This window comes from Nerophis ophidion, linkage group LG22 (assembly GCF_033978795.1).
Source record: "Nerophis ophidion isolate RoL-2023_Sa linkage group LG22, RoL_Noph_v1.0, whole genome shotgun sequence".
Taxonomy (NCBI): Eukaryota; Metazoa; Chordata; class Actinopteri; order Syngnathiformes; family Syngnathidae; genus Nerophis; species Nerophis ophidion.
The window spans coordinates 18,559,020-18,581,699 of NC_084632.1; the positions used below are offsets into that span (position 1 = coordinate 18,559,020).

At 37.8% G+C, this 22,680-nt stretch overlaps 1 protein-coding gene across 1 annotated transcript; it reads left to right on the forward strand.

Moving 5' to 3' along the window:
• Positions 1-2,928: 2,928 nt before the first annotated feature.
• On the forward strand, positions 2,929-13,046 carry lsm4 (LSM4 homolog, U6 small nuclear RNA and mRNA degradation associated). Its single transcript, XM_061883398.1, has 5 exons — positions 2,929-3,049; positions 3,399-3,440; positions 5,495-5,593; positions 7,553-7,733; positions 12,455-13,046. Exons 1-5 carry the CDS (start codon positions 3,047-3,049, stop codon positions 12,556-12,558), a joined length of 429 nt encoding a protein of 142 aa, XP_061739382.1. The 5' UTR covers positions 2,929-3,046; the 3' UTR covers positions 12,559-13,046.
• The last annotated feature ends 9,634 nt before the right edge of the window (positions 13,047-22,680 follow it).

The following is a 22,680-nucleotide window of genomic DNA, read 5'->3' on the forward strand; positions in this document are numbered from 1 at the left end:
TAAGATATATTTCAAACCAGGGGTGTCAAACTCAAATACAAAGTGGGCCAAATTTTAAAACTGAACAAAGCCGCAGGCCAAGGTTGAACAAATTAACCTTTTAATAGGGACCCAAACACAATTTGCATTGAAAATTGAACAAGCGAGGCTTATATAACTTTATACTGACATGCAAAATCGAGTTTTAAATAATAATAATAAAATTAGAAAATATCAATGGCATATCAAATAAAATTTAAATACAAATTGAATGCCTTTTTTCTATTTGCAGCCTTCCGAGGTAAATCAAAATAAACTTTTTTCCACAGGCTAATAAAAAATGTAAAAATAAAATAATAATCAATGCATCAAACATTCAATCCTTGAAGTAGCAAGAGAAAGTGCATGAATAAAACGTTAATTATTGCTCAGTTTGCTACACTAAGTTACTTTTACACTTAATATGGAAAAAGCAACGCTTATATAACTTAATAGTGCAAAATCAACTTTCAAAAAAGAAACGGAAAAACATCAATGGCATATTAAATCAAATTTAAATAAAAAACTGAATGCCTCTTTTCTATTTGCAACCTTCTGAGGTAAATATCAACATTAACTTTTTTCACATCCATCCATCCATCCATTTTCTACCGCTTGTCCCTTCTGGATCGCGGCCGGTAGGCGCTGGAGCCTATCTCAGCTACAATCGGGCGGAAGGCGGTGTACACCCTGGACAAGTCGCCAACTCATCACAGGGCCAACACAGATAGACAGACAACATTCACACTCACATTCACACACTAGGGCCATTTTAGTGTTGCCAATCAACCTATCCCCAGGTGCATGTCTTTGAAAGTGGGAGGAAGCTGGAGTACCCGCAGGGAACCCACGCAGTCACAGGGAGAACATGCAAACTCCACACAGAAAGGTCCCGAGCCCGGGATTGAACCCAGGACTACTCAGGACCTTCGTATTGTGAATCAGACGCACTAACCCCTCCCGTACCGTGCTGCCCTAAAATAAATAAATAAAATTAAATACAATTAAATAAATTAAATAAATAAAAATTGAAGATATGTATCTATATATATATGTATATATCCACACACATGCATATATCCATACATATGTATATATATACATATACACATATGACATTATTGAATATTATGGTCTGAAAAAAATCAAAAGACATGATACATGAGGACATGACGGACACATTGTGCTCACTCAGGCCTGTGTAATGCTACCATGGCTTTTGGGTAATGCTGCAAAATAATTATTCATTTGATTTTTGGTTTTGTTGCCATATATCAGCTACTGTGTGGAAGTGTGGGAGAACACATACAAGAGTAACATAAAGGCATTGTATCAATTACAGAAAAGAGCTATAAAGGTTTATTCATAAAGTAGATTACTTAGAACACACTAACATATTATTTATTAATTCTGGTTTATTGAAACTACAGGAGCAAGTAAAGCTACAGACATTGTGTGTCATGTTTAAAGCTAAAAGTAAAAGATTACCAGCAAATTTACAAAAAATGTTTGTCATCACTTCTGAGAATACAGAGCATAGAAGAAAAGGTCATTTCAAACATCTTTATTCAAGGACAACTTTAAAACACATGTGTACATCAGTGGTGGGGGTTCAACTATGGAATTCTCTTTACAATGAGATAAAAGAATGTAAAAATATATTTCAATTAAAAATATATATAAAGACAGAACAATAAGATCATATGGACAGCCATAGGTGTTTACATTTTGCTTTTTATTTATTATTTTACTTTTTTTTTGGTTTGGTTTTGTATTTATTTTGTATCATTCCGTGAGGTGTATATTATTACTTTTTTTTTTGGTTTGGTTGTACTTCATGAAGTTATGCAATTGTTGTGTTTTTCTTGTGTGATATTTGTTTGTTTTCATTAGATTTGGATGTATTTGTTGGTTTGTATCAGTGGTTCTCAACCTTTTCTCAGTGATGTGAACATGTTTTTAATTCGAGTACCCCCTAATCAGAGCAAATAATTTTTGGTTGAAAAATAGAGATAAAGAAATAAAATACAGCACTATGTCATCAGTTTCTGATTTATTAAATTGTATAACAGTGCAAAATATTGCTCATTTGTAGTGGTCTTTCTTGAACTATTTAGAAAAAAAGATATACAAATAACTAAAAACTCGTTGACAAATAAACAAGTGATTCAGTTATAAATAATGATTTCTACACATAGAAGTAATCATCAACTTAAAGTGCCCTCTTTGGGGATTGTAAAAGAGATCCATCTGGATTCATTAACTTAATTCCAAACATTTCTTTACAAAAAAATAATTCTTTAACATTAATATTTATGGAACATGTCCACAAAAAATAATATTGCATTGTTGCATTTCTTTTCATAGTTTATGAACTTACATTCATATTTTGTTAAAGTATTATTCAATAAATATATTTATAAAGAATTTTTGAATTGTTGCTATTTTTAGAATATTTAAAAAAAAAAATCTCACGTACCCCTTGGCATACCTTCAAGTACCCCCAGGGGTACGCGTACCCCCATTTGAGAACCACTGGTTTGTATGAAGTAAGACTACGTATTATGTTGAAAGTGACAGGAAAATATAAGATTTTTCTTCATCCTGCTCCTTCTCAGGCATTGGTGTGTAAATTTAAAATTGTAAAATTGAGGTATAATTGTCTATTGATCAAAGATGCACATCAATAAAGGAGATTAAAAAATAAATAAATAAATAAATAAAATTCTCAAGGGTGTTGTTTGATGAAAAAACTAACTTTTCCCTACATTTTAAATTAGGTATGTTTTTATTTTACTTCATTTTCAGCACAATAACTACTTTTAGTCAACTACAATATGTTAGTAGCATTATTTTTCCTCCTCTGTTGACAGCATGCTGGTGTCATACCTATGTTCACCTGTAGAGGGAAGCAGCTAACAACATTCGCCTGAACATTATTGCAAGAAGAAGAAAACGAAGGCAAGGCTTTCTAGCGTGCGCAGCCTCCTCCAAACAACATTGAAACAGTAAATATTATCCGCCAAAAATGGTAAGTAACATATCGTGTGTTTTCTTATTCATACTCTCGCTTTCGTTAAGATAAACATGTTTTTGATTAATACCCATGTTGGGTAGTTAACTGGAACGTGAGCTTTAGTAACAATGAAAACCGCACGGCGGTTAGCTCGGTAAGTTAGCTCTGAAACACAACATTTTGTAAACAAATACTTTTTGGTAGCGAGTTACTGAACTTCTGAACCATGTCTTGCTGTGTGAAAGCATTTAAAGCTATCTAAATACGTAATACTCGCCGTGACGCAATTATTTGACTTGTTTATCTGCACTATTTGTAAATATTCTCGGACAGAATATTGAAAGTTTGTCAATGTATTTCACAGCTTCCTTTGTCACTGCTGAAGACGGCCCAGAACCATCCAATGGTGAGGCGATGTTAATTCTTCTGGACAAGAGCAGTCATTCCCAACAGTTGGCATGACCGTACTAAAGGGGGAAAATCACTTTCTGGCGGAATTTTGCCTATCACTCACTATCCTTATATGAAACAAGAACACATATGTTTTTTTCCTTTTTAATGCATTCTAACTCGTAAATAAACTATAGCAAAAGTCAGCTAAATGAGAGCAGCTCTATTCCGCCTAAAAAGCGCTCTAAAAACCTATATCAACGTTTTATATATATGCTGTTACAAACCCCGTTTACATATGAGTTGGGAAATTGTGTTAGATGTAAATATAAACGGAATACAATGATTTGCGAATCCTTTTCAACCCATATTCAGTTGAATGCACTACAAAGACAAGATATTTGATGTTCAAACTCACAAACTTTATTTTGCAAATAATAATTAACTTAGAATTTCATGGCTGCAACACGTGCCAAAGTAGTTGGGAAAGGGCATGTTCACCACTGTGTTACATCACCTTTCCTTTTAACAACACTCAAATGTTTAGGAACTGAGGAAACTAATTGTTGAAGCTTTGAAAGTAGAATTGTTTCCCATTCTTGTTTTATGTAGAGCTTCAGTCGTTCAACAGTCCGTAGTCTCCGCTGTCGTATTTTACGCTTCATAATGCGCCACACATTTTGGTGGCATGGTGGAACAGGGGTTAGTGCATGTGCCTCATAATAAAAGGTCCTGAGTAGTCCTGACTTCAATCCTGGGCTCGGGATCTTTCTTTGTGGAGTTTGCACGTTCTCCCCGTGACTGCGTGGGTTCCCTCCGCGTACTCCGGCTTCCTCCCACCGCCAAAAACATGCACCTGGGGGATAGGTTGATTGGCAACACTAAATTGGCCCTAGAGTGTGAATGTTGTCTGTCTATTTGTGTTAGCCCTGTGATGAAGCTGCAACTTGTCCAGGGTGTACACCACCTTCCGCCCGAAATTCCCCCCGCAACCCTAAAAGAGACAACCGGAAGAAAATGGATGGATGGAATGGCATCCTAATGTTCGCTTTATCCTTCTTAAACAGTTACTACTAATCATGGCAGGCTTCATGAAAGCCAACGACTACTTCGGTACAAATAATAATCAAGAGCCTTATCTTTTTGAGCCTGAACATAAGGAGGATGAGCTACAAGTTTCCGAAGCGGAGTAATTAGATCCAGCAAGTAGCAGGATTGACGTGTTTTAAACAAGAAATGCGAACTATGAACATAATAAAACTATCACTGTACAATGTGAATTATATATTAAGCAATACTGCTGTCACTGGGATGCTGACTGATGGGATGTTTATATCTTTCCTTTTACGTGAAGAATTCATCATAATCCTCACGCAAGTAAAAATTGGCTGCAATTGAGTGTCTTTTTGTGTCTTTCTCGCCATCTCTGGGTATAAGTTGGATATCTCACGGTTTATGGCGACAACTTCGTACTATACAAGTGAGAGTTAATGATTTATAAGATCAAATTAACTTTTACCAACTCATAGGCGATGCAGCAGCTCAGTATGTCAATACAGTTGCTGCATAAGATAGTTTACCTCTCTGGGATCACGGCACCATAAGAGTATTTAATCTGCGTTAACGCTTATAATAACAATATTGCTAAAACTTTGTTAATATTCATGTCACAAGATGTAGTGGAAACCCTGGTAACACATTTGGAAAATTCCTAGCACAAACACCATCACTGATGAAGTGCAAAACAGCAGCAGGCGGCTCTCCCCTGCGGGCTGGTTTTAATACTAATCAAATATCATCCTGGGGGCCATAGATAATTCATTCACGGGCCAGATCTGGCCCTTGGGCCTTGACTTTGACACCCCTGCTCTCGGACAAAATTGAGTGTGAAAAAAATTATGTTCATCAGTGGGGAAATTGCAGCGATCGGACAAAGTTACCAGGTTACGGCCATTTACGATCATTGGTGGAATTTGCAAAAGTTGATGTGATCGCAACATTGCGGAATCTTGCAGGGTTAGTTTTGGTTAAGTGTGCCGTTTGTCATGTTTGTTGTTTTTTCCCCAACAGCTGGTGGAGCTGAAGAATGGGGAGACGTATAACGGCCACCTGGTCAGCTGCGACAACTGGATGAACATCAACTTGAGAGAAGTCATCTGTACCTCTCGGGTATGACTCAGCTTCTCCTTGAACTCGCCAAGCTCACTTCATTTCCTATCTTAATTAGTACAGAAACTTGTAGTCCTGATAATATGAAAATCTAAGCAATAGTAGCATCGTAGGTGGCTGATTGTGGTCATTCTAAAGCACAAAAAATGGGAGGGGTCATTGCGATCTTAATTTACAATAGATATGTACTGGTCCGTATTGGAAGATTTTTGTTTAAAAGTATGTGATTGGCCATTGCCAATTAATGTCTTTTAATACCAATCTCAAACACCAATCCTTACATTGCCATAATGGGGTACTACTGAGGTAATTTTGAGGTAAAAAATGTAGTTATACCAATTTGGAATGAGGCTGTAACATAAAAAATGTGGAAAAAGTGAAGCGATGTGAATACTTTCCGGATGCACTGTATGAATAAAGTATGGACCTCTTCACCCAAATGGACTCATGCAAAATGGGACGAAACAAGCAATAGGTGTGAATTGGCAGCAATCATTTTATTCATTCCACTTTAAAGAAGGGTTTTGGTCGGAATTTAGATGGGTGGCAAAAAATTGAAAATCAGGAGCACCCTTGAGGGGAGAAAATCTGAGTTAGAATGAGAGAAAAAGAATATACGTATGTCGCTAGTCGTCTATTTTGTGTCCTCTTCTACTGTTTTCCTGAAGATGCTTGAGGTAATGATGAAAACGCATAAGAAAACACAGGCTATTCTGTCTATGGTAGAGCAGGAAAGTGTGAAAATGGTCTTTCTTTTAGATAATTTTTTTGCTTATAATGTTTACCATATCAGTTTTGAAGTAATCATGGAACAGGGCGACAAAAATATGCAATTAAGTGATTAAAATTAGAGATGTCCGATAATGGCTTTTTTGCCGATATTGTCCAACTATTAATTACTGATTCCGATATCAACCTATAGTCGTAGAATTTACACATTATTATGTCTAATTTTGTTGTGATGCCCCGCTGAATGCATTAAACAATGTAACAAGGTTTTCCAAAAATAAATCAACTCAAGTTATGAAAAGAAATGCCAACATGGCACTGCCATATTTATTATTGAAGTCACAAAGTGCATTATTTTATTTAATATGCCTCAAAATAGCAGCTTGGAATTTGAGATGTGCTCTCCCTGAGAAAGCATAAGGAGGTTGAGGTGGGCGGGGTACGGGGTAGCGGGGGGTGTATATTGTAGCGTCCCGGAAGAGTTAGTGCTGCAAGGGGTACTAGGTATTTGTTCTGTTGTGTTACGGTGCGGATGTTCTCCCGAAATGTGTTTGTCCTTCTTGTTTGGTGTGGGTTCACAGTCTGGCGCATATTTGTAACAGTGTTAAAGTTGTTTATATGGCCACCTTTAATGTGACCTGTATGGCTGTTGACCAAGTATGCATGCATTCACTTGTGTGTGTGAAAAGCTGTAGATATTATGTGACTAAGCCGGCAGCACAGACAATTCCTTTAAGGTTTATTGGCGCTCTGTACTTCTCCCTCCGTCCGTAGGGAGAAGTACAAAGTAAAAAGTCATAAATTCTACTTTTTGAAACAGATACCGATATTTTTGAAACCCAAAATTTCCGATATTACATTTTAAAGCATTTACCAGCCGATAATATCGGCAGTCCGATATTATTGGACATCCCTAATTAAAATAATAGTTTTACATGCCTTTATTCACACAGTGTATGTCTAAAGAAGGCTTCAGTTCTGTAGATGACGTCAAACCAAGAAGGGGCGCCATAATGAGGCTGGCAATGGAAAAGGAGGTGTTCCAAATACAGTTAGTTAAAGAACAAATTTATCTTTTGGTAAAAGACTGCTAGAGAAAAAAAGCCATAAAGAGAACTTTTGTTCTAAATCTTGGTCATCTGTAGACTATTTGTCCTGCCCCATAATTGGTCCCAGAAAGGCTTTTTAGTGTTTGCATTGTGCTTGATGCCTCTATTCTCTCCCTTGCAGGATGGTGACAAGTTCTGGAGGATGCCCGAGTGCTACATCAGAGGAAGTACCATTAAGTATCTGCGAATCCCAGACGAGATCATTGACATGGTGAAGGAGGAGGTGGTTTCCAAGGGTCGAGGAAGGGGAGGCGCCCAGCAGAACAAACAGCAGGGCAAAGGAAGAGGAGCAGGAGGCCGTGGTGAGCTTTGCTTCTCATGCTTTTGCGTCAACTAGAATTAAAAACTGTGTTTTCCTTTGTCAACTGTCTCAAAACTAGGGGTGAGCGATTATGGCAAAAATAAGTTACAATTATTTTTGATTGATAGTGTATTATGATTAATTACAAGATTACTCAATAATTTGAAAACATTAATATTTATGTAACTAATAAACCACAAGTTACATATAATTAGCAATGACAATACATTTAAATAATAGCAATAGAAAAAAAACATAAAATACATTTTTTGTTTGAAAAACATTTTATTTGTTTTCTTTTTTTTTTACACTTATTTTACAACATAAGAGAAAATAGATGGATGGAGTGTATCCACGCTTTGTGCCAAATACAATCTTATTAAATATTTGTTAATCAAATGCAAAATCCTCCCATTGTTTGGTGCTAATCGTATTACAATGTGTACCAGTATTTTAGGTCAAAGCATAATAAATATGTAGATGTATAAATAAATGCTTTAAGTACATTATGCTTGTGCAAGGTACTTTTTTGAAACCTTTATTTTGTAAGTGCAGTCAGACTGGATGTGGCGTGCCGGGGTGTTATTGTGAAGGGGGGAAGTATGCTGTGCTGTTGTTCTCAGCTTGATGAGTAAAAAGAGGCTGTTAAAAAAAGAGACGGCCTCTCAAGTTGCGACCACTGTTCTGTTTGATCTTACATGGATGATGTCGTTCACTAAACACAAGCAGATGAGATGTGTTGTGGGTGTTTGGATTGTTCTTGCTCGCTTTAGTGTAATAGTTTATAAATTAGTGCTACCGGACACATTATTTTCCCGAACAAATGTTCCTTTTCCTCACAAAATCAACATTACACTTAAATGTATGTACATTTCCGTAACATTCTGCGTTTAATGCAAATTCTGTTTTATTGGCGAATTACGTGACCTGTTCGTGGCTACGTAAATGCAGAAATTATATGGCCTTCATTTTTTTGGGTGAGATTAGTGACTATTGATCATGCATAACAGCAATCCCAAACTTTTAGTAGACGTGCTCTTTTTTCACTCATTTGCTCCTTTTCTGATTTACTGTCGCAGGCTCCAGAATTTGCAGGCACGTTGCCTGGCCCATTAATTGTTTTCTTTTAAAATATATTTATTATATTTTGATAATCGCGAGAGGCTAAAATCGAAACCAAAATTTGATTAATTATCCAGCCCGAGTCAAGACCTTGATTAGTGTCTTTTTTTCCCTGTACTACTTCAGCCGGTTTATGCATCTAGATTTAGGCACCTGCATAGCCTACGCAAGCTCTCACCTCCTCATCCAAACCTATGCGTAGCATGACCTGGACCTCAAAAAAAATTGTAACCTCAGACAATTGTCAGGCTGCTTTTAGTATATGCTTGCTATATGCTGTGTGGATGACTCATTCAGATGGCGCAGAGCTTATCTTTATAAACTCCTCCGATTTCGGCTCTATATTTACAATAAAAGTGTCTGTTTCTTGCAAGCATTGATTACGGTACTTCCAGTTGCTATAACGACTCTTTCTCTAATCACCATTGTTCACTAGCGACAAAGGACGGCAACAGCTAAATAGTCAGCAAGTGTCATGTTTGCTCAGTTTTTAGTACATTACTTAAGCCTGTGTTATGTTTCTGCATTGAGGCACTTGTGTACCTGTAGCGCCTCCCCGTCAAAACCATTGCGTAGCTTGACGTGCACCTGCAAAAAAAACAAGCCCCGGACTATGAAGGGACGGCTTTTAGTACATGACTTCCGGTGTGCATAAGACTCGTTTAGATGGCGCACATACCTTCATGAAGTCCACCTCCGATTTTGGATTTGCGTTGATTACTTTTAGTTGCTGTGATCGCCATTGTTCACTTGAGATGAGGGACGCTAACGGCTAATAAGTCAATAAGTGTTGTGGTTTCTCGGTTTTTAGTACATTACTCCATTGTGTTTACGACTCATTCAGAAGGCACACTGCCCAATTTCAGTAGTACCTCCTCTGATTTCGGATCAACATTTGCGACAAATTTTGCTGTGATAACATTGTCTTTTAATTGCATTTGTTCTCTAGCAAGAAGGAGGCTTACAAGTAGAGATGTCCGATAATGGCTTTTTTGCCAATATTCGACATTCCGATATTGTCCAACTCTTAATTACCAATTCCAATATCAACCGATACCGATATATACAGTCGTGGTATTAACACATTATTATACATAATATTTTTGTGATGCCCCGCTGGATGCAGTAAACAATGTAACAAGGTTTTCCAAAATAAAAAAACTCAAGTTATGGAAAAAAAATGCCAACATGGCACTGCCATATTTATTATTGAAGTCACAAAGTGCATTATTTTTTTTTAAATGCCTCAAAACAGCAGCTTGGTATGTGGGACATGCTCTCCCTGAGAGAGCATGAGGAGGTTGAGGTGGGCAGGGTTTAGGTGGGGGCGGGGGTTTAGCAAGGGTATATATTGTAGTGTCTCGGAAGAGTTAGTGCTGCAAGGGTTTCTGGGTATTTGTTCTGTTGTGTATATGTTGTGTTACGGTGTGGATGTTCTCCCAAAATGTGTTTGTCATTCTTGTTTGGTGTGGGTTCACAGTGTGGCGCATATTTGTAACAGTGTTAAAGTTGTTTATACGACCACCCTCAGTGAGACCCGTAAGGCTGTTGACTAAGTATGCATTGCATTCCCTTGTGTGTGTGAAAAGCCGTAGGTACTATGTGACTGGGCCGGCACGCAGAGGTAGTGCCTCTAAAGTTTATTGGCGCTCTGTATTTCTCCTTACATCCGTGTACATAGCGGCATTTTAAAAAGTCATAGATTTTACTTTTCATTTCTGATATTACCTTTTAAAGCATTTATCGGCTGATAATATCGCCAGTCCGATATTTTCGGACATCTCTACTTAGAAGCCAAAGAGTCGACCCGTGCCATGGTTACTCATTGGTGGAAAAACGCCCCAGCATGGAATTGCACGGTAGGCACTCATCCCCGACGCAACATTTCAAAGGATGGTTATCAATTCAATTTAAACAACTTTATTAATCCCTTAAGGGTCAATTAATTTTGAGCAGCAGATTGTCTTGGTTCACAAAGCCTACACATGGCCCACAATAAATACATTAAAGGCCTACTGAAATTAGATTTTCTTATTTAAACGGGGAAAGCAAGTTAATTCTATGTGTCATACTTGATCCTTTTGTGATATTGCCATATTTTTGCTGAAAGGATTTAGTAGAGAACATCCACGATAAAGTTCGCAACTTTCGGTGCTAAGAGAAATGCCCTGCCTTTACCGGAAGCCGCAGACGATGACGTCACATGTTTGATGGCTCCTCACATATTCACATTGTTTTTAATGGGAGCATCCAACAAAAAGTGCTATTCGGACCGAGAAAACGACAATTTCCCCATTAATTTGAGCGAGAATGAAAGATTTGTGTTTAAGGATAACGATAGCGACGGACTAGAAAAAAAAAAACAACGCGATTGCATTGGAACGGATTCCGATGTTTTTAGAGACATTTACTAGAATAATTCTGGGAAATCCCTTATATTTCTATTGTGTTGCTAGTGTTTTAGTGAGTTAAATAGTACCTGATAGTCGGAGGTGTACGTCCACGGGTGTCTTGACGCCAATGTCTCAGTGGAGTCGAGGGCAGCTTTATGGACGGCACAAGCTCAGCTTTTCTCCGGTAAGAAGCGACTTTTTACCACAATTTTCTCACCGAAAACTGCTGGTTGACATTCCGTCGTGATTCATGTTTGCTTGACCGCGCTCTGATCCATAGTAAAGTTTCACCTCCAGGAATTTTAAACAAGGAATCACTGTGTGTTTGTGTGGCTAAAGGCTAAAGCTTCCCAACTCCATCTTTCTACTGTGACTTCTCCAATATTAATTGAACAAATTGCAAAAGATTCAGCAACACAGATGTCCAAAAAACTGTATAATTATGCCGTAAAGCAGACGACATTTAGCTGTGTGTGTGCGCAGCGCTCATACTCCCGAAAATCCTGTGACGTCTTGCGTAAACGTCATCATTACACAACGTTTCGAAGACGAAACTCCCGGGAAATTTAAAATTGTAATTTAGTAAACTAAAAAGGCCGTATTGGCGTGTGTTGCAATGTTAATATTTCATCATTGACATATAAACTATCAGACTGCGTGGTGGGTAGTAGTGGGCTTCAGTAGGCCTTTAACAATACAACACTTTGAAAAATGTAAAAGTTTCATAGTCTGAGTGCAAAGGGGACGAATGACTTGGAAAGCGATTTGTTTAACACAATGGAAGGGCATAATGTCGCCCTGAAGGCAACAAAGAGAATTCACCCGCAAGAGCATGGCTCAGAGGCTAAAATGCTTTTTGCTTTTCGGAGGATTTGTTGGCTGCAGGAGAAGTTTAAGTCTCTTAGTTTTACTCCGGTAAATTTTTCAAACTTTACCTGAAAGACAGTGAAACCAACAAATACAAAAAAACTCCACATAAGACTCAATAGATGTTATGATTACGCGTAAGCATCAATTAAGTTAAACCAGAATAGTTTTTTAAGATATTTTTTAAAAAGTGTTTGAACTAGTGTGTGCAGTCTGCGTGGGTATTGATCATCAGTACCCCAACACCTAGCCATTTGAGCTCTGCATTGACGATCAAAATACTTTTACAGTCACCTCAGCACATGAAGGAGTTACCAACTGACTTTCTTCCTGTCCGTAGGTGTGTTTGGGGGCCGCGGTCGAGGAATGAGCGGTGCCGGACGAGGTCAGCAGCAGCAGGAAAAGAAACCTGGCAAAGCACAGGGGATGAAGAACCAGCACTAACATGGTGAAATATTATCAAACCTACAAAGCAAGTTCCTCAGCACTCAAATAAGAACTGACACTCAAGTGGTTGAGGTGAAACATGTTGTGCTGATTTAGGACTGATTGCAGTGTACCATTTCCAGCTTGCAGGCAGACATGAATCAGAAATTTGTGTCGTGCGGTACACAGGAATTGGGTTTTCATTTCTGCATGTTCTCAACTTGTGTCTCTTGAGTGTACTTTTCATGGCACAAAGTCAGTTACATGTGCCCTACCTTAGTTTAATTAATCTTATTTTTCCAACTCTGCTCTTTATTATTCTGATATTTTGTGACATTTTGTGTTTATCATGAACACTTGAGTTAAAGCATTGTACAATTTGTGTATAAAAAAGGTTGTTCTTGTAAGGCTGCAAGCCCAACGTGTGTGTTGTGATCTTTTTTATGACAATAGATGCTGTAATGTATGTACACGAGCACATGGGAATAAAGGTTGTTTTGTTTAAAGTGCTGCATTCGTCTTTATAGTTCGCTCGTAAGATTTCCAAGAGCTGAAGGAATGAATTTGATCCAAAACAATTCTAACAAGATCAGTGGGTGAATGTAGAAATAGTGCAAAAGCGCTTTGAGTTTCTTAAAAAAAGGTAGAAAAGCGCTATGATAGTACAAACCCCTTTTCCATATGAGTTGGGAAGTTGTGTTAGATGTAAATATAAACGGAATACAATGATTTGCAAATCCTTTTCAACCCATATTCAATTGAATGCACTACAAAGACAACATATTTGATGTTCAAACTCATAAACTTTTTTTTTTTTTTGCAAATAATCATTAACTTTAGAATTTGATGCCAGCAACACGTGACAAAGAAGTTGGGAAAGGTGGCAATAAATACTGATACATTTGAGGAATGCTCATCAAACACTTATTTGGAACATCCCATAGGTGTGCAGGCTAATTGGGAACAGGTGGGTGCCATGATTGGGTATAAAAACAGCTTCCCAAAAAATGGTCAGTCTTTTACAAGAAAGGATGGGGCGAGGTACACCCCTTTGTCCACAACTGCGTGAGCAAATAGTCAAACAGTTTAAGAACAACATTTCTCAAAGTGCAATTGCAAGAAATTGAGGGATTTCAACGTCTACGGTCCATATCATCAAAAGGTTCAGAGAATCTGGAGAAATCCCTGTACGTAAGCGGCATGGCCAGAAACCAACATTGAATGACCGTGACCTTCCATCCCTCAGACGGCACTGTATCAAAAACCGACATCAATCTAAAGGTTATCACCACATGGCCTCAGGAACACTTCAGAAAACCACTGTCACTAAATACAGTTAGTCGCTACATCTGTAAGTCCAAGTTAAAGCTCTACTATGCAAAGGAAAAGCCATTTATCAACAAAATCCAGAAACGCCGCCGGCTTCTCTGGACCCGAGATCATCTAAGATGGACTGATGCAAAGTGGAAAAGTGTTCTGTGGTCTGACGAGTCCACATTTCAAGTTGTTTTTGGAAATATTTGATATCGTGTCATCCGGAACAAAAGGGAAGCGAACATCCAGGCTGTTATTGACGTAAAGTTCAAAAGCCAGCATCTGTGATGATATGGGGGTGCATTAGTGGCCAAGGCATGGGTAACTTACACATCTGTGAAGGCACCATTAATGCTGAATGGTACATACACGTTTTGGAACAACATATGCTGCCACCAAGCGCCGTCTTTTTCATGAACGCCCCTGCTTATTTCAGCAAGACAATGCCAAGCCACATTCAGCATGTGTTACAACAGCGTGGCTTTGTAAAAAAAGAGTGCGGGTTCTTTCCTAGCCCGCCTGCAGTCCAGACATGTCTCTCATCGAAAATGTGTGGCACATTATGAAGCGTAAAATACGACAGCGAAGAACCCGGACTGTTGAACAACTGAAGCTTTACATAAAACAAGAATGGGAAAGAATTCCACTTTCAAAGTTTCAACAATTAGTTCCCTCAGTTCCCAAACGTTTATTGAGTGTTGTTAAAAGAAAAGGTGATGTAACACAGTGGTGAACATGCCCTTTCCCAACTACTTTAGCACGTGTTGCAGCCATGAAATTCTAAGTTAATTATTATTTGCAAAAAAAAAAATAAGTTAATGAGTTTGAACATCAAATATGTTGTCTTTGTAGTGCATTCAATTGAATATGGGTTGAAAATGATTTAGAAAATCATTGTATTCTGTTTTTATTTACCTCTAACACAATTTCCCAAGTCATATGGAAACGGTGTTTGTACAACCCATTTACCAATTACCATAACAACACTATATTAACTGAAAAAGGGACGCAATATAGCTCTGCTTGTATGTCATTCTCCATATGTCCACCAGGTATCACTAGAGGGCTGTTTTCTTACTGTATTCATTCCTCAGCAAGAATAACTTTTTTTGTGGACTCTTATTACTGCTGACATTCAGCCTTCAGTTTGACCTTTTAAATGTTTTTTTATTGTAAACTACTTGTGGTACTTACACACACATTAATAATTAAATCAAATTACAGCATTTCATTTAATATAAAATTGTATACTGTACATAAATATGATTATATTTTTTGTTTTAAAATTATTCTTTAAAATTGCACAAATGTCATACCAATAGTCTCCGAAGTGGAGCCCAATTTTTTTTTAAATAAAATGAAAGTCCAAAAAATATAAATGGACGTGCCATCAGGTGGCTTAACCATGAGATGTTACAAAACGAAGTAATAAAATAAAATAAGTTTTAATATTTCTCTTTTGGTTTATGCTTTATATGTGATTTTGGTGTGGTTCCTGTATATTTTGATCATTTTCATGGTCAAAATCGCGGAATTTCCATGTTTCCTGATCAAAACAATGCAGCAGACGAGAAGTGAGGCAGATACAGGCAGTGCCTCCACGGCTACACACAGTGTGTATTGGGTATGTGCGTGCGAGGAGGCGCATGCTTGTTGCCATGTGGAAAAGGCAGGTCTTGAGGCAGCAAGTACCTCTGCCTCAAGGTAGGGGGCGATATATTGTCAACTTGCAGTTCAATGCCTCAGCAGTACTCTGACTCGCCAGACTGGGAGAAGTGGGGGCGCTCAATCTAGCACACACAGGTCTCTCCAGCAGAAGCCAGTCTTTTTTTCTTTTCTTTTTTTTAAAACTGTATTTATAACAAACATGGCATTTTTACTAGAGTAAGTCAGCGTTTGTGGGTGTTTTTTGTCAGATGCAAAAATATTGTTTAATTTCTTGGAATGAAATTGAAGTAAATGAATGTTTCTGCCAATATGGAGGATTATATACTGTATCCAAGATTAAATACTTCTCTTAATGCGATCATTCAAAGTACGTTTTCATGGAGGATAGCTATTGCTGCTTCAGATACAAATACAGAAAGGTAATATACGCTCACAATACATCATTTATTTTGTTAAAAGCAAATGGGACCAAAAAGTATTTAATGACAACTTTATCAAATAGTTTTTGGAACATTTATCATATATCATAATGATAACGTTTTTATGAAAGCGAATAACTCCCTTTTTTTCCTGTAACTAATGTGCAACCTATATCAACAATGACTAGAGCTGCACATATGAATTTAATTTTTTTGTAAAAAGAAGAAAAAAAAGTACGTATGCCTCACCTGGTGTTTAGTTCATCGCACGTCCCTGGTAAGTAAAAACATGTGATTTAAATGTGAAATGTCATCGTAAGAAAGCATGTCTTATGAATGACTTATCAGTGATATATGAAAAAGGGGGTATTGATTAATAAGCTATGCCTCTTCTTACTCCTTTTTGGACGCGTTGAATTTTGCAAATCACGTGATTTTCCTGAATGTAACCTATTCAGCATGTTAAATGATAAATGGGTTGTACTTGTATAGCGCTTTTCTACCTTCAAGGTACTCAAAGCGCTTTGACACTACTTCCACATTTACCCATTCACACACACGTTCAAACACTGATGGAGGGAGCTGCCATGCAAGGCGCCAACCAGCACCCATCAGGAGCAATAGTGAAGTGTCTTGCTCAGGACACAACGGACGTGACGAGGTTGGTACTAGGTGGGATTTGAACCAGGGACCCTCGGGTTGCGCACGGCCACTCTCCCACTGCGCCACAAAGAAGCCATGTTATGATTACAGTTAGGATGCAATGACAGTCACTGAATAGAAAACCAAATAGAATAGAAAGCAAAATGGTTGAACTCCAAGCATGTCAGATGGATGTAATGTGTGCATCTTCCGTCTTTGCCACACACACACACACACACACACACAGTTGAAAAACCAATCACCACCTCCCTGTCTTTCCCCTGCTCTTACCTGCGTCACTCTGCTCATGTTACCATGGTAACCCCTTGATGCCCCCCCCCCTCCTACTCACATTTGTCTCCCATCCTCTTCCAGAATGAGCATGAAGGCGACTAGCTGATACAGGCAGGCGGCACACCCCCTCACTTCCCTGCAGGAAGAAGGCATATTTGGATGCATAAACATATTTATAGAAATGCTTCTATTATCCCTTCCTTCCGGAACAATTCTACACTGCCATCTAATTATCCACGGTTTAAGACAACCTTTTTTGGAAGGTTTAATTTGCTTACTTCTACCCCATCCCTCCATATAAGCTGACTAATATGATTTATTTATTATTCTTTTTATTGTACTGCAAACCATGTTTCATCGCACTAAACCTCCCCAGCAGACTATACACGACACAAATGACGCTAAATTTTATTTCCGCCAGAGTCCAACAGAGACTTGACGTCACAAGCAGCATCATGTGATCCGCCCACACATTGCTCTGCAGTGGGATGGAGCCTACAGGCTGTGACGCACTAAAGTGTTCTGGGAACTCTTTAATGGCTAAAGACATCTTGATGAGTGAACTATTTTCTAAAAATAAAAAAATCCCAGTATTGTTAGTTTTAGCAAAAATAGGTTAGATTCTTTTTGCTCAACTAGAAAACTAGTATGCAATACAGAGGTCCGACATAGAAATAGTGGACTCATTTAAATACCTGGGGTGTGTTCACCTCAACAATAAACTGGACTGGACTCACAATTTGAACGCTGTGTATGCTTAAGGAGACTGAGGTCCTCTCGGGGTGTGTTGGTCACTGCTGCGCACTTTTTACAACACTGGGGTGGCTCATACGGTATTCTATACCGTAGTTTGTTGGGGTGGGGACAGCACGGCACGGTCAGAGACAGGAACAGACTTAATAAACTAATTGAGAGCTGACTCTGTCCTAGGCTGCCCACTAGACAGCATTGAGGAGGTGGTTGACAGAAGAATGCTGACCCAGTTGACATCCATAATGTTCAGTCCCTCTTACTCCACATACAGCATATACAGTGGGGCAAAAAAGTATTTAGTCAGCCACCGATTGTGCAAGTTCTCCCGCTTAAAATTATAGATAGATAGATAGATAGATAGATAGTACTTTATTGATTCCTTCAGGAGAGTTCCTTCAGGAAAATTAAAATTCCAGCAGCAGTGTACAGAGTTGAGATCAATTTAAAGAAAAAAGTAATAAGTAAATAATGGGGGTTTAAAAGGAAACAAAATAGAGAAATATTACAAAAAGAATAAAAACAATGGGAATAACAATATAACAGTAAAATAAGAATATAACAAGACAAAGTAGGCAGTTGTGACCATGTTATGAAAACGTATTGCACTGTTAATGTTTTGCATCCCCTGTCATCCTAATACCCCCCGTCCCCAGTCCCAGAGAGGAGTTGTACAGTCTAATGGTGTGTGGGACAAAGGAGTTCTTGAGTCTATTAGTCCTGCACTTGGGATGAAGCAGTCTAGCACTGAACAGGCTCCTCTGGCTACTGATAACGCTATGCAGAGGGTGACTGGCATCATCCAGGATGCTCACTAGTTTGTCCACAGTCTTCTTCTCTGCCACCGTCACCAGTGAGTCCAGTTTCATTCCGATTGTAGAACCGGCCCGCCTGATCAGTTTCTCAAGTCTGGAGCTGTCCTTCTTAGATGTACTGCCCCCCCAGCACACTACCATGTAGAACAGAACACTGGCAACCACAGACTGGTAGTACATCCACAGGAGTTTTCTACAAATGTTGAAGGAGTGCAGTCTCCTGAGGAAGTACAGCCTGCTCTGTCCTTTCTTGTACTGGTGGTCCGTGTTAACAGTCCAGTCCAGCTTATTGTCCAGATGACAGAGGTCTGTAATTTTCATCATAGGTACACTTCAACTGTGAGAGACAGAATGTGACCAAAAAAATACAGGAATTCACATTGTAGGAATTTTAAAGAATTTATTTGTAAATCATGGTGGAAAATAAGTATTTGGTCAACCATTCAAAGCTCTCACTGATGGAAGGAGGTTTTAGCTCAAAATCTCACGATACATGGCCCCATTCATTCTTTCCTTAACACGGATCAATCGTCCTGTCCCCCTTAGCAGAAAAACAGCCCCAAAGCATGATATTCCCACCCCCATGCTTTACAGTAGGTATGGTGTTCTTGGGATGCAACTCAGTATTCTTCTTCCTCCAAACACGACGAGTTGAGTTTATACCAAAAAGTTCTATTTTGGTTTCATCTGACCACATGACATTCTCCCAATCCTCTGCTGTATCATCCATGTATCCATGTTGGTGTAAACTCAACTCGTCGTGTTTGGAGGAAGAAGAATACTGAGTTGCATCCCAAGAACACCACACCTACTGTGAAGCATGGGGGTGGAAACATCATGCTTTGGGGCAGTTTTTCTGCTAAGGGGACAGGACGATTGATCCGTGTTAAGGAAAGAATGAATGGGGCCATATATCGTGAGATTTTGAGCCAAAACCTCCTTCCATCAGTGAGAACTTTGAATGGTTGACCAAATACTTATTTTCCACCATAATTTACAAATAAATTCTTTAAAATTCCTACAATGTGAATTCCTGGATTTTTTTTTCACATTCTGTTTAAAATATGCCCATAGGCAGAAAGTCGACCTTTCCAACGGTATAACATATGTGGGGGTTCGTTGGCCAGTTTGTCTTGTATTAGACCAAAGCACCGTACATAATCAATTGGCCCATTTTTTTATTTGTTCTTGAATAGCGCTGCTACGGTGACACAAAATGTTCCCAATTTAGATTTTTCCGCCATTGGCGCGAACGATACCTTTCCGACGGTATGACATATGTGGGGGTTCGTTGGCCGGTTCGTCTTGTATTAGACAAAACTGCCGTACATAATCAATTGGCCATTTTTTTGATTTGTTCTTGAATATCGTTGCCACGGTGACACGAAACGTTCCAAATTTAGATTTCCGCCATCGGTGTGAACAAGACCTTTCCGACGGTATTACATATGTGGGGGTTCGTTGGTCGGTTCATCTCGTATTAGACCAAAGGGCCATACATAATCAATTGGCCCATTTTTTGATTTGTTCGTGAATAGCATTGCCACGGTGACACAATATGTTCCCAATTTAGATTTCTGCCATTGGTGCGAACAAGACCTTTCCAACGGTATAACATATGTGTGGGTTCGTTGGCCGGTTCATCTCATTGTGGTGTTAAGAGAAACGTACGGAACAAGAAGTTTGAAGAATAATAATAAAGTTTGAAGTATTTTGAAGTATGAGCAATAATAATAACAATATTTAATTCACTGCTGCTAAGCAGCTGCAAACCACGTATAGAACTGGGTACTACTTGAAAATGAGAAATATAGTTATTTTTATGTTAAAAAAAAGATTAAGAATTTAATAAATTCTGATTTATTGTCTTCAGCAGTTTTCTAATGCTATGTATTTCCCAGCATTATTGTGTGAATGCTCTAAATCAGGGGTCACCAACCTTTTTGAAACCAAGAGCTACTTCTTGGGTACTGATTAATGCGAAGGGCTACCAGTTTGATACACACTTAAATAAATGTCCAGAAATAGCTAATTTGCTCGATTTACCTTTAATAAATAAATCTATATATATCAAAAAATGGGTATTTGTCTGTCATTCCGTCGTACATTTTTTTCCTTATACGGGAGGTTTTTTGTAGAGAATAAATTATCTAAAAAAAAAAAAACTTAATTGAACCGTTTAAAAGAGAAGAAAACAGGAAAAAAAACGAAAATTTAATTTTGAAACATAGTTTATCTTTAATTTCGACTCTTTAAAATTCAAAATTCAACCGAAAAAAAAGAAGAGAAAAACTAGCTAATTCGAATCTTTTTTAAAAAAATGTAAAAAAAGAATTTATGGAACATCATTAGTAATTTTTCCTGATTAATATTAATTTTAGAATTTTGATGACATGTTTTAAATAGGTTAAAATCCAATCTGCACTTTGTTAGAATATATAACAAATTGGACCAAGCTAACAAAGACAAATTCAAAAGACTTTGAAATAAGATTTAAATTTGATTCTAGATTTGCCAGAATATTTTTTGGGAATTTTAATCATAATAAATTTGAAGAAATATTTCACAAATATTCTTCGTCGAAAAAACAGAAGCTAAAATGAAGAATTAAATTCAAATGTATATATTATTCTTTACAAAAAAAACACAAAAAAAACGTAAATTTTCAGGAAAGAAGAGGAAGGAATTTAAAAGGTCAAAAGGTATATGTGTTTAAAAATCCTAAAATCATTTTTAAGGTTGTATTTTTTCTCTAAAATTGTCTTTCTGAAAGTTACAAGAAGCAAAGTAAAAAAATAAATTAATTTATTTAAACAAGTGAAGACTAAGTCTTTAAAATATTTTCTTGGATTTTTAAATTCTATTTGAGTTTTGTCTCTCTTAGAATTAAAAATGTCGAGCAAAGCGAGAACAGCTTGCTAGTAAATAAAAAAAAATAAAAAAAAATAGAAGAAGCTCACTGGTAAGTGCTGCTATTTGGGCTATTTTTAGAACAGGCCAGCGGGCTACTCATTTGGTCCTTACGGTTGGTGATCCCTGCTCTAAAGCATTTCACCAAAATTAATCTGCTGAAATGCAAGCGCACATATTATTATTTCTCATACTTCGACCCCAGCGGGGTAAGCGGTAGGAAATGGATGGATAGATAAACAAATGAATTTAGGAAATGAATAAAAAAGGTCAAATAAACTAATTAAAAAACAAAATACATTTTAAAACATGTATGAAAGAACAAAACAATAATGAAAAAAACAAAACACGGACAATTTATGAATAAATAATCAAAATACAAAATAATATAAAAATAGAAACACAGTAAATAAATACAACAACAAATATTTAACTAACCGGTGGCACAGGGGTTAGTGCAGTGGTTCTCAAACTGTTTTTGTCATCCCCCACTTTGGACAAGGGGGAGTTTTCAAGCCCCATATGCCCCCATCGCCCAAACAGAACCCTAATGCCAAGATTAACATTTTCAAATTTATTGAACATCAAGTAACATCAAGTTGTATACATTCAAACTCAGTAACATAAAATAACATCAAGTTCAATATTAAATTAAATAACTGTGCAGCTGTGGTGTAACTTGCATCAAGTTCAGTAATATATCAAATAACTTGCATCAAGTTCAATAATAAATCAAATAACTTGCATCAAGTTCAATAATAAATTAATTAAAAGTGCCACTTTTCTGTGTTTTGATAAAATTTACCGCGCTCACATTTGTTAAAACCTCATTGAGTTCAGGGCTGAGCTGCCTTGACGCGAGTGCTTCCCGGTGAATGACACAATGTGTCCAATGCGCATTTGGCGCAACCCTCTTCATTAGAGCCTGCAGCCCGTTTCTTGACCCTGCCATGGTCTGTGCGCCATCAGAGCAAAAGCCCGCACAGTTTTCCCATTTAAGGTCGTGTTCTTTGAGGAAAATGTCCATTATCTTGAACAGCTCATCAGCACTGGCTCTATTTTTTTTTTGTATTTGCAAAACAGCAAATCCTCGCACAGTGACTCGCCATTCACAAAGCGGACGTTTCACGTATGCGATGAACAGGCAGTCTTTATTGCCGTCAGTAGTTTCGTCCACTTGTAAAGCAAAACGACTTTCTTTTAATTTGTCTACGAGTTGTTCCTCAAGATCACTTGCAATGTCGCATATACGTCTCGCAGCTGTGTCGTTTGACAGTGATTTACAGTTTGTATAGAAAATGGGGTTGTAAAAAAAAAATCTAAGAATA